General features: G+C 33.5%; 1 protein-coding gene across 8 annotated transcripts in view; it reads right to left on the bottom strand.

Moving 5' to 3' along the window:
• Positions 1-1,429: 1,429 nt before the first annotated feature.
• The window catches only part of FXR1 (FMR1 autosomal homolog 1), a 57,801-nt gene continuing 45,647 nt past the window's right edge, over positions 1,430-13,583 (bottom strand). For 2 of the 8 annotated variants that reach the window (XM_027583866.1, XM_027583869.2), the window contains exons 12-17: positions 13,216-13,423; positions 8,935-9,138; positions 6,947-7,147; positions 6,164-6,244; positions 2,600-2,691; positions 1,683-1,853 (exon numbers count right to left, since the gene is read on the bottom strand). In XM_027583866.1, the coding sequence (XP_027439667.1) occupies positions 1,683-1,853; positions 2,600-2,691; positions 6,164-6,244; positions 6,947-7,147; positions 8,935-9,138; positions 13,216-13,423 (957 nt within the window). Of the gene's footprint in view, positions 1,854-2,599; positions 2,692-6,163; positions 6,245-6,946; positions 7,148-8,934; positions 9,139-13,215; positions 13,424-13,583 lie in introns of all 8 variants that reach the window. The other 6 variants (XM_027583865.2, XM_027583863.1, XM_027583867.1 and 3 more) reach the window with 6 other exon arrangements.

Genomic DNA, 13,583 nt, shown 5'->3' with positions numbered 1-13,583 from the left:
GTAGTGATAATAAATTTGAGGTCTGTGGTTATATGGACACTGACCTGGCAAATATTACATTTTAGCAGTACCTTCAGTTGTCTTTCAGTCATTATAAATTAACTAAAATCACTTAACAGTTTTATGCACATAACAAATTAAGACAGTTTATGCACATAAAAAAACACTTCAAACACCAAATGACAGAAATGGCTCTTTCTTGCTCAGTGGTCTATGTGTTTCTATGGGGGGAGGACCCTCCAGTAAATCCACATTTGATATGACCTCACATATATCTGCATAATTACTTCATCGCTGTTACTCTGAACACACTTTATGCAGTCTTTATCTTCCTAAAGTTAAGCCACGTGGCTAAAATACATACAAAAAATACAATCATTAATATGACAACCTTCAAAATTATTTCCTTGAGAATCAAAAACTAAGTTAATGGTCTATTTCTTATTTAAAAATTGCTCACCATGCTTCTTTATAAAAATAATTTTTAATAAATTATCAAAGGCCAAAGCAAAATTCTGGATTTTACCCCACTGCCTTCCAAAAGTTGCCTTTGATAAGATAATAAAGATTTTACTAGTATCAAAGGTATGATCAATTCCCTAAGCCAATCTATTCTAATAGACTAAATTTTAAGTGCTAAGGTTTCAGAGGATATATTACAAAATGATCAACCAATTAATATTTTAATACTATTTATAAGTATAAATGCTTTTTAAAAAGCAATCAGGTTAACTATTCTAGGCCTATTACTAGCTCCAACTACTTTGCTACAATTGGTATAAAAAGTAGAAAGTTAATCAGCAAATGGAAGATCAAAGTTTATTTACTACCTGCATACAAAAACATATTGCACATCAAACAACCAAAATCAAAAAAAAAAAAAAAAAAAAGGAAAAGAAAAAAGGAAAGATACTCTACTGAAGACTAACATGTACTTTTATACAGAATAAACCTCCTGGAAATTGATCTTTTCAGTAGTTCAGGTTATGTCTGAAATGGACATGACTAATTCAGCTTAGTGTTTTAACTAAAGCTATGTTTGATTTTTAAATACTGTACACTTTAATAAATAAACCAAACAAAGCCTCAATGTAGAACAGTCACTGCCAATATCACCCAGTGTCCCTGCAGATGAGAGTTTAACAAATGTATTCCAGTGGTCTGCAGATTTTCCTCTACATACAGCATTTAAAAAACACATTAAAACAGACCAGTTTCCAGACTAAACTAATGGAGAAATTACAATTCAGTGCAAAATATTTTAGACTGCATTTCATTCTAGTTTTCCTCAGGTGAAGAAGTGGTTGCATATTATTAAAAATGTAACAAAAGCAGCTAATGCTTTCATAAAGAATATTACGTTAGGGATCCCACCCCACCCACTTCCCCCCATCTCTGCCATATTTTGAAAACAAAATAACATTTCCTATAGCCAGCAACTTTTTTAATGTTACATATACTATTCTCAAGGCACATCTGATGATATATTTTATAACACAGTAGGTGTCAAAGTATGTTTAACATATGATTTCTTCAGGATCCCTCCCCTTTCTGAATTCCAAATGGAGGAACTGAAAGTGCGATGTAAAGACTGGCGATCCATATTCTATCTTTGGCAAGCTTGTACAAGCACTATTGTAAAATGTAATGTAAAAGAACTGTAAACTAGGAACTTCTTCAGTTTATGAAACACCATTCAGGACTGCTGCTTCTTGAGTGTTTTCTTCTTTTAAGGTATTAATCTTTTCTTCTCCTGGAGTACGCTGTAGCTTAGAAATTTCATCGCCAGAAGCACTAGTTGGGCCATTTATTGCCTTTTCTGAAGGACCATGCTCTTCAATCACATCTTTTGCCTGCCAAAGGGAGACAACTTTTTCAACTTCTTTATAAATGAAATCTACAGCTGAGGAGGAAAACAGCTATATAAACATTAGCTAATAAATCATTTTAGTTTCATAACCACATTGGATCAAAGGATTAAAATGTTCTTAAGTTTTCAAAGCATATACCAATGTACTCCACCTCTACTTTCAACTCTATCTCTAGTACCTAGCAGTGCTAAATCACAGAAGAATCTGTTGTTTACTGGAAACTTGAACCTAATTTTAACCACTGGAAAGCTCACCATGTAAAGATATAAAGTTACCCTAAGCAAATAAACACCTATTTTACTCACCTTTTTTTTTTTGAAACTCATTTACATTAAAGCATTTAAAGAATTGAAACTTAAAAAAGGTCTACATCCATCACTGAGAAGAGGTATATAGCCTATTGCTCCCCAAATTAAGCCAACAGACTTTATGCCCAACATCTCTGGGTAGACTGAATTTTACAAATGCTATTTGGAATTCTAAATGAAAAGTATTCCAGGCTCAAGCATGCATATCTTCAGTTACCTGGGACCAAGAACAAAATCAAGAGTAATCTTTAAAATATTATTTGTCTAGTTGGGGAAACAAGTGATCGATCATACAGTAAGTCAAGAAGTAAAAATAAAGCTGAACCATACCAAAACAAAAAAAACCAAAACAGAACCAAAAAAAAAAAAAAAACCCAAAAAAACAAAAACAACAAAACCTACAGGTTAAATTCTCCTTACCATTTCTTTCTTGTTTTTAGCCAAAGTTTCCCTTGGGAGGTTTCTTTGTCTGCTCTGAGACTCAGCTCTAGAAATATAATCTGCAACTGTGACTGTTGAAGATGAGAAAAAAATTACAGGTGTTGAAAAAATATTTCTAAAGTTTATTTATGGATAAAGAGTAATTTTACTTTTAAAATAAACTGACGGTGGGTAACCCAATTCCAAAATTTTAAGCTGGGTACCACCTCCAACCAAAGACAAAAGTCGAAAAATGTGCCTGTGATTTAGTGCTGACAATAGAAAATTCCAAGCTGGAGATCCAAGGAAGCCTAGATTTAAGTCTGCTTTCACAGGAATCCAGCCATTGCTTCTGACTCTACAGTTGTGGGATAAAGCTTGATACAGAAATCCACAACCAAGAATAAGAAATACAGCATTCTAAGCCCAGTGTTTGCAATTCTCAGTGGGGAAAAAAAAGGAGGGAATATTTGGTGCAAATCATGGTGTACTACATATACTTCAATTTGAAAATTTCATCAGATATCAAAGATTTACCAAATTGTTAGGGTTTTTTGTTTTTTTTTTTTTTAAAGCGCAACTAAGATACCCAACTGTGGTATTTTATGGTTCCTTTTTCATGTTTCACACTAGAAACCATTCTGAGTGATTTAAAATAAAAAACTACAAGCCAACTAAAGATGGCAGAACAGCACCCTAAAAATGTGGACAATGATCCTGGTGGGAAAAGGGCCACCATTAATTCAGTAACCTCCTCTTCCCCGCTTTGACAATCTTTCAAGGGACTGATTGAAGTGTATGTGTGTTTGCAAGAAAGTGGATGGCAATAGTGACCTAAGAATAAGACTAAAGCAAGCTAACACCCTTCTGCCAACCCAAGTGCAACATCTCTGTTCTACTCTGGCCTCACTTTACACCTCAATCCTTTCTCTTTAGAACTTACAGCTTAGAATTTTCTGATTTGGAGAAATATCAAAATAATTGCTCTCTTTCAAAGAATTATTTTCTATCAGAAACTGGGCAGGAAAATCTCTGACTATATGAAATATAGTGTATTTTAACTTACGGGATGAAAGCAAGTTAATGTAAAGAATGAAAACTCAAGTAAATTTTAAATTATTTATTTAAAAGTCACTAGGGGAGAAATGGTCCATCAGGTTCAAATTATACGAAAATAAATCATTTTGATAAAGAAGCTGGATAGTATTTACAATTCATTTTTTGTGACCATGAATTAACATAATACTTTTTTAAGATCCAAGAATTTTCTGAAACTACTAAATGAATCTTAAATCTCAAAGAAACCACTTAATTCAGAATACAAATCATTTATAAGAAACAGCACTAAATAAAGATGTTTCCTGTCTAAAACTGCCTCTTTTCTTCCAAACTGTAAGAAACTCGGTGTGCTCATTTCAGAGCTTTCAAAAAATCATTTTAATCCACTGTTAACAAAACTGAGAAGAGGAATACTGTCAAATCCATTTATGTCTACATATATGGTGGCAAAACATTCTAGAAATGATTCCAGTTTGGGGAGCACCTAAATGAATTCATTCTGTTTCCATAGTTCAGCCCTCAGTGACACATGGAAGAACTCAGCAACTTGGAAACCATGCTGCTGCACAAACATACTGCTAAATTTGAGTATGTGACAATTCTTAGAACCCTTCATCCACTATGTACACTCATAGAATAATACTTTGATACGGGTATCAACTAAATTAAGAGGCACTTAGCTGGAAAGGTAAAAACTTATCAGTGCCCCTCCCCCACAAAGGGAGGTACAACCAAAAACAAACTTAGGTGACTCAAAGCCTATTTACAGCCAGTCCTTATAATACTAGCCATTTAAAAGGACATTAAAGATTAATAAACATGATATCTAGAAGAAAAATAAGCGATTTGTGCAGCATAATTTGGAATATAGAACTTCCTCCTAAGGGGCCCAAGTAAATCAACTGGACACAAGTGTACAAGCACTTTCTAAGCAGAATAAGGAATATTCACTGCTTAATTTACACTAAAATCAAAAAATTTTGAGCAAATGAGAATGAAATGATTGTGTATGTAAGGGAATATTGATATTTTTAGATGAAGCCACTTTTCTAGAAGTACTGACAGGGGCAAGGAGAAAATGACGTGCCTGTTCCATCGATGCTATCTTAGGGGGCTTTAAAACGTTTTTAGGGGAAGGCAGAATAGGGAAAACAAGGATTTCTAAACAGAAAAAGTAATTCCAAAGAACTGAGTAAAACTGGAATAAATGCAAGTATGGAACAATCATCAAATTATTGGACACCCCAACTTACTCAAGTTTCACTTCTCTGCCTCTTCAACACCACTGTGTTTTTTATGTCCACTGACTTGGTAATAAACCACCATCTATCTAGTTAACAAATTGTGTTGTTATTTACCCTATGTTAAGCGCACAAGGATAGTCTGAATTTTCTTATTTACAAAGTATGGCAGAAATTGTATTCACTGCCATGCCAACTTTAAACAACATGACCTCTTGATCTAAAGAATGTTTCTGACACTACAGTGAGAGAGGGAAGAGAAGGGAAAACAGTAAAACACTTTCTGGAAACTTTCTATTTTTGACAGTATTTAATTCCTTTTAAACTTAACAACTATCTTTAAAACATGAACTTTTCTTCAAGAATGGGAACTAACACCTTTAACCAGTTTTCCCAAATGTCTCTACACAACCACTAAACTTAATTAAAGATACTTGAATTTACATTCTTTATTTGGGGAAAACACATCCAAGAATTTGCTTTGGAAAGAATGCAGAAATTGATTAGTTTAAAAGGGGTTTATTTTTGGTGCACACAATTTCTTCACTGTGAATATACACGTGATTTTCTGTATACAGGAAATGGAATTATGTTCAAAATAATATAGACACAGCAAACAAGTTTGAAGTCACTAAAAATTATGACTACTTAAATTAACATTCTAAAACTAATAAATAAGTACTATTAATTTGAATAGTTAGTAGGTGTAAGGGAAAAGGCAACACACCACAATAAACAAACAAAACATAACATGCATTCCTCTTATTAGAAAAAAGACACCTTCAAGTATTTTTCTCAATTATACTTCTTTTTTAACTGTGGGTATTAAAATTCCCACAAAAATGAGGTGCTGAATTCAGATATAATAAGCAGCACCATGCAAAAGTTGCCCAGTTTTGCCAATCAACCTCATTCACAATCTACAACGTAGTCCCTGGGATGGCAGGCCTAAACTCAAGTATGAAGAATCTGCCAAGTGGACAAAATAATGGTCTTCTCAACAGTATTTCCATGTAAAAAAAAAAAAATTAAGACACAACATTAGTTCAATTAGACAGGTTACTGAACATTTACGGAGTGAAGAAAGAATGCATTTTCTTAAGAGTAGTAGTCTTATTAGTTGAGTAAACAATTTATGCAATGCACATCTTGAATGTATATGCACACGTGTACATGTAGTAAGTATAATATATTTAGAAAGCAGACACATGACATTTTTTTCATGCTTGTGACCTGGTGGTGTCAACAGGTCCACTCAAGTTACCTGGCTGTCTATCTTCTGCCTGACCCCTGAAACGACGCCTGCGGCTACGATTGCGTCGCTGGGGTTTTTTTTCACTATCATCTGTAATTGCAAAGTTTACCATGAACTATTCTGACAAACAAAAGCAAAACAAAAAAAAACTTCTTTCCTTCAAAGATTTAAGAATGGGGAAAGACTTTTTAATTAAACAGGGAGGATAAAACAATACACATTACTGACAGGAAAATAATTTTGTAAACATTTCAAATAGATTAAAAATGGAATTATCACCTGGAAATTAAGAGGGTTTTAAACTCTTAACTGAACAAACTCAACAATTACCATCATTCAGGAATAAAGTCTTCCTTTCCAATACAATTTAGTTTTTGGGTTTTTTGTTTTTAAGCAAAGTTAACATTTTAGCCCTTTGGAAGTTAATACCTACTCAATATACATACCTTCACTACTGTCATTTATAATAAATTTTAAAGAGGCAAGCTGAAAGCCCAATTTTAGTTTAGGAACAAAAAGAGTATTAAGTGGCTTGCAGTTTGAATATCTGTATTGATTTAACGGCATCAAAGGGCACTTTAATAAACCCTTCTGATTTCAAATAATTTAGCTGTACAAATCTGAGAACTAGACACTTCAGACACAAAGCTATCTTGTTTGAAGTAAACACTAAGGAAAATTCAATATGGGAATTGCATTACGTTTGGGGTTGGTTTTTTTTTTTTTTTTTTTTGAAAAAAGCGTCATACAATATTATACAATAATGTATCTTTTCCCTAAGTGCTTACATACCTAGCCCATTTTCATTAACTGAAGCTGTATCAGATTCAGTCATCCCATCCATCAGAACAGCATCTTCATCAGTCCTTCGTCTACGAGACCGCCTACGACGGTTAGTACTGTGATGAGATTCGCTGGCATCAGTGTCTGCAGTCTGATCAGATTCTGTATTATCAAGTAAGCTGTATGGATTGCTGTCTGGATCTTTGAGCACTATATGCATGTCAGAGGCAAGAAATATTCGTTTAAGAGAGCTGCAGTCATTAGTAATGTTTTGATCTATAGAACTTTATCTATTAATGATAAAGAAACTTCAATTCTCCCCCTATATTCTGTATTCAAATAAATGTTTTCTGTATCACTATTTTCCCTGGAAAATAACAAATATGAAGAACTTCAAATGGCAATGAAAAATTAAAGAAGATGAGCAAATACCCTCACAGCTTCCTACCACTTCTTGGACTTGTTTTGAAAATGTATTAGAAAATAGTATATTATGACATGCTATTTTTGACATTCACATTCTCGGCTAATCCTGCCCAGAGGCTAGAGAAATGAAAATGAAGAGAAATATTCAATTCTGCCACCTTTATGGAGTTCAAGGTGTCAGCTGCTGCTATGGGCTAATGTTAATGGACTATTCCCAAATAATTCTCAACACCTGCACTCCATGGCATAATAGAAATATTACTGAACTGAAGCAATCAAAACAAGTCTACACAAAAAAGTAAACTAAAAAAAAAAAGGTTCAAATTCTAACTGGTTATAGGAAAAGAGAGAAATGAATGTTGACTACTCCTCCCATCTCCAGAAACAAAGAGTGAAGGCGGGGTAAGGTGGGGTGAGGGTGGGAAAGGGAAAGTTTTAAAGTATAATTCGTAAGAAAAAAAAATACCCATCTTACCTATGTGCATTTATTGCCTCCACCAATCAAATTATAGAAGAAATTCACCTAATCACGATTTTTCCTAAGTTTCCTTTGGTAACAGCTAGCAAGCTAGCATCTTTGCAAAAGACACTAAGTTTATCCATTAATCATAAGCACTAGGTAAAGTACATTTATTGTGCAATTCATACTACAATTCTATAAACCTTGGTAATAGCAATGTAATGTAGTAGAATATAAAAAGTATTTCCCTAAACACTTAAACACCTATAAACTAAACTTAGGGCTCAAAGAATATCACTGAAACTAGAGTACTTTTAAAAGCCCCTAAAATTTTGTGATTTGTTCCAGTTTTTTGTAGTTTGTAAGCAAATCTGATATACATTTCATTATATATGTTTTCAACATTTAAAATACTTATAAACTTTTATAACATTAGGAGTGGTTTTCTTAAAGTGGTATACAACAAAAATACGTAAAGGTTGTATGTCATATAATCTAGTCCATATAATGCTGACAATTCTTCCCCCCTAGCCCATTATGCTAAGCAAAAACATTCTCGCAACTCCTACAAAAAGACGTGAGTAAAAAGTTGCTTATGCACCTCATTTCTGTCTAAACAGCCTTCTTTACAGCTCAGCTCAATTCCTCAAACAGTAAAAAAAAATTTAATTTCACGATTTTTCTGTTCCTAAAATAGTACATAGTGCAGCAAAAACTCTTCTGTTAATTTTCAATATTAAGTATGTAAAGTTACTTAGATCTCTCTGTGCATTAGAATTTTCTGGGTCTGTCTGGCAAACAAATATAAAGCCCAAATTTCCTAGGGGAAAAAAACATTCTAATTACATAAGCCTCCAAAAACTGGAGAGAGAAAACTTTGACCATCAAAACAAGAGAATCAGCCAACCAAAATTTCTCTGACCTGAATATTCTAGCTAAACCTTCACTGAGAAACACCCTAAAGGGTTTCTCTTTATCTTGCCATATGCTCCACTACTTGCCTCAGTGAGAAGACACTTCCCAAAATGGGTGGCCTTGGGAAATGAATTAACTTGTATAAAGTTATACTGTTTACAAAGTAAGGATGCTGACATAGTACATAAAAGACTACCAGAACTGATGGAGGATTTGCCACCACGCGGTCCACCACGACCTCGACCCCCTGAAACACTTCTCCCTCTTCCTCCTGGGCGTCTCCTGCTGTCACGCTGATGTCGGCTCTCCCGATCATCTTCTCCTGCCAATGACCAATCACTCAGCTCGTCTTTACGCTCAGATTCTGTTTCAGAGGGGTTAGACAGCTCAGAGTTTGTACCTTGGGAAAGAGGACATAAACCAATTAGATTATTTTTTTTTTAAAGGGGAAAAAAAAGGAGTGAAATTTTTCAAAATTACTTCCTACAGATCATTATTTTAATAACCCTAATTGGCTGATTCAAAGAAAGCTAAATAAAAATTAAAATGAGTTTGAAATGTACTAAGAAAGAATCACATGTTAATATTAGACTAGTAATACAGGATCTACTAATGGGAAATTAAAAATTGGTTTGGATGTGCAGAAATAGAGCCAAGAGATTATAGAAAACACACAAAACATTACATATAATATGCAAATGCAGTTAGTATGGGGAAATAATAAAAAAAATTTGCCCATTTTTGTTTTAGAAGCAAATTAGTGTAATAAAAATAACTGCTATCCAATATTGAAAACCAAATCATATTTAGAAAAAGGAGCAGTTTAATTGTATAGTGTACTCTACCATTATTTCATTGATTTTTGGAAGCACATTTTTTCCACACTTTTAACATCTCTGAAATCACAATGCTTCCTATAATTGATGGTCTCTTATAAACTGGGAGTGTATTTTTAGTGGCTGTACATAAAATAATGTTTTATGTGCAATAGTGGCTTAAATACACTACGTGAAATTACAGAACAAATTTTAAGAATGCTAAGACAACTTTAACAAGAGAAAAATTCATTATGACTCTAAAGGTTGACAGACCATTTCTAAGGTTTCAATGACCTATTTTAATACTGACTTTTTAAAAATTTAAACACTGCAAATATTCTATAAAAGCTTGCAATATCATTACTATTGTATCACAAAGTGCCAGATTTAGACGATTCAATCACTACAATACTCTCACTTTTATTCTTTAATTCTTGGAATGCCACTTCCACCTCTCCTTTTCATAAGTCCAAATCTATCTCCTTCAGAGCCCAGTTCAATTTCTAGTTTCAGACCAATTTAACTGAAAATAGACCTCTCCTCTCCTTTTATTACCTGAAAAGCAAAGTGTGTCTATCATGCAATGTTGTCATATGTTTTTTTCCATTTTTTCCCCTTTGGATTTACATCCCACTTGGTCTATATTTAAATGGTAGAGCTCTTTCTTCTACCTCTACATGCCCCAGACACCTAACAATTTGCCTAACAATTCTCTCTTGATAAATGAATCTGTTGAATGATTTTGAAGTTCGTTTGCTTAGCTCCCAAATAAAAGTGATTCCATGATAAACTACAAGTTCCCTACATTTAAATTCCAGTCATTTGATGATGAAAGTAAAACATCGTAACTCCTCAGATGTACAAAAGTACAAGTATTAAGGTACCCAGAATAAAACTGAAATGAAGGGAGTCTAACAACTTCCTTTCTCCTCCAATTCCTTTTTTTCCACATGACCTTAAATATGGATGTAACCACTCAATTACATAAAACTGGATTAATACACTGAACTATTATTTTAGAAAAAACAGGAAGTTTCTAGTATTCACACTTAAGTTTTATTAAGATTGAGAGTCTCGCAAAAGAGAATGCATCTCCCATTTATTTCTCCAAATGACAAAAAATTTACTAGCTCATGTCATGGTTTGTTAGAATAATGGCAATTTATCATTTCATGAGTCATGAAAACATCTTTTAGAATATGTAAGAATTTCTGAATTTACTGACAAGCCTATACACTGCCTGAAAACACTAACAAAATTTGAAGATAAATGAGTATCTCATTTTTAAATTTTTCACAAGAGTCCCTACTGAATTTCCTCCAGAAATACATTGTAGTATTTAACTCAGCATCACAAGCAAGGAAATTCTTCCTAAACTTTAAGCTTCATCTAGTATTCTAAATACTTAAAGGGGGTGGTCTGAAACATAAATAAGGTTTCAGTAGGTAAGACAGATACTAAAGTCAAAAACAAAAAGGGCTGAATTGGCTAGTGCTCTTGCTTTAGTCATATTAAATAAAGCTTAAATGTTTCTGGGATGGCAAAAGGGACTTTGCAGATGTGATAAGATTAAGGATATTTAAGTGGGAAGATTATCATGGATTATCCAGGTGAGGCCAAACTAATCATACAAATCTCAGCTGCAGAGAACCAAAGAGCAGAACTATGAAGTCACTAGCTTTACAAGAAAGAGGGAGTCATATGCAAAAGGAACTTCTCTAGAAGTTCATGGATCCAAAAAAATTTTTTAAGTAGCTCTAAAAATGATTCATGAAACTAATCCAATTTTTAATGACTCCAACAAATAAAACCTGTTTTTAACAGAATTGCAAATCAGATTTTCCCCTAAAAAATTCTAAAATCACTCCTGAAGATACTTCACATCCTTTTCAATGTTCATGTACACTAAACCTAATAGCTAAAGTAGCGTATTTTATCAACTCCAACATGCCATCCATTCATTTTAAAGACATATTTTGTGTGCCATTAAAAAAAATGTTGCCCATTAGCTTTAAAATATCATTCATTCTAAGGAACATACCAACTTCAGGGACATCATGACAAATGTTTCTTATACAACTTATAAATTATCACCTAAATATCCTGATATTAAGTAGGTAAGAGAACATCTATAACCAAATTTAAATGGTTTTTCTCTCAAGTCCACTTAAATTCAATAGCTATTTCAAGAAATGCACTACTACCAGTCCGCAACGTTTCAGAGGTAAGAGTGCCATCTACTGAACAACTTGCATAACTTTCTTCAATCCAGATGATACTCCTCTACCACTCATAAAAACTTACTAACTCATAAAAATTTTACCTACTGTCAACAAAGGCATTTTGCAGAAGACTGGCCTCAACAATAAGCTGACTTCCCACAGAGGCCTATAAAAGTCTTCAATGAATTTCATCCTATCAACCAAAAAACTAAATCTGATTATCTGTACTAGTAATTTGTGCCTCTAGAATCATTCAATGTAATTTTTCTTTAATTACTGGTTAGTTGTCTTTTGTATTAAATGTATTTTCAGGAAATACAGTACTTCACAATTTTCTGCCCTTCATATGCTAAACACTTTACTAGAATTTTGTTTTTCAGTTTCAACAGTTAACTTTAAATAATAAAAACTATCAAGAAATGAGAACGTGGAAATACATGAAAGGGAAGGGATAATTAACCTTTCAGCTCTACAACAAATGAAAGGACAAATTTAATATAATTCTGGCATCATTAGATGATCCTTCAAACATGAAATCTGGGTGTGGAATCTGCACTCTGTAAGCTTTTATGTTTATCCATTTTCCCTAAATGCCTTCTATTTTGGAAAAGGCTTATGAATTATTTTTCTAAAGTAGTTAGGATGAGCAGAGAGGTATGGAGAAAGGAGAAGGAAATAGAAAGGGAAGACAACAAGGGAAGACAAAAATCAGGTCACTGCTAAGATCCAAGTCCAAATGCAGAAAAATGGAACAACTCCAAAGCTGAAGAAGAATAAGTGAAAATTTAGGATTAGAAAATTGTTGACCACCACCATCCACTGGCCCCCTCCTATATGGGTTAAGGCCCCATCCTCACACTGAAATACATTTTAGAAAAATGTTCATTTATAAAATGTTAATTTGGTTCCGGCTTTTTAAAAAGTCCTCATTTTAGTGAAATGTTACTTCATAAAATAATTCCAGATATGAGATATTTATATTCAAAACTGCCAAGAGAGCCAATAAAGTATATTTTATAAAGCTAGTACAGATGTACTATACACAACCTTAGCACACTGATTAGCATTATTTTTCATTTTTACTTTTCCTAGAGTAGGCTAAAGAGATTCCTAGCAGTATTATCACCATTACTAGATTTTGATATGTATACATTTTTGTATACATGTATATACAAATGCCACCTATATTTATTCTAAATTATTTAAAATAAACATGATCATGAACTGCCAACTTAACAAAAACATGTCTGATCTCATTACAAAGCCGCATGATCATATATCTTTCACTGTCATTAATATGAAGTATGCCTTCACTACCATAGACATAGCTCAAAACTATCTCCTGCCCCCAAAGCCAAGACAGAGCAACGAATAATAACGAGAAAAAAGTTTTGAAGTGCCTAAACTAAAACAACTAACAAAAAATTGTTTTTTTACCATAACCGGAGGTGTAATTAGGGCCCCGACGACCTCTGCCTCTTCCACTATAAGACCTAGAACCTTGTACAGAAGAGACGGTACTTTCATCAGTGGCATATCCTTTTTCTTTTTCAGGCCCTCTGGTGGAAGAAGGTCTGAAACCCATACCAATCTGTCGTAGCTGTTCATCAATCTGTAGGCGTTCCATTCTTAGCTGTTCTACTTCCTATAAGCAAAACAAAAAAGGGTAAATATTCTATGTTGTACCATTTTTACCTTCTTAAAGCCTACAGTTAAAGCTATACTCCCTACCAATGAAAGTAGCTGTGATCTTGGCCAATTATTTGGTAAAATACAACTGTGTACCTAGTAAATACAATTCACAA

The sequence above is a fragment of the Zalophus californianus genome, chromosome 1, assembly GCF_009762305.2.
Source record: "Zalophus californianus isolate mZalCal1 chromosome 1, mZalCal1.pri.v2, whole genome shotgun sequence".
Classification (NCBI taxonomy): Eukaryota; Metazoa; Chordata; class Mammalia; order Carnivora; family Otariidae; genus Zalophus; species Zalophus californianus.
Note: the sequence above shows the minus strand (reverse complement) of the source record. Positions and strands in the feature narration are given on the sequence as shown.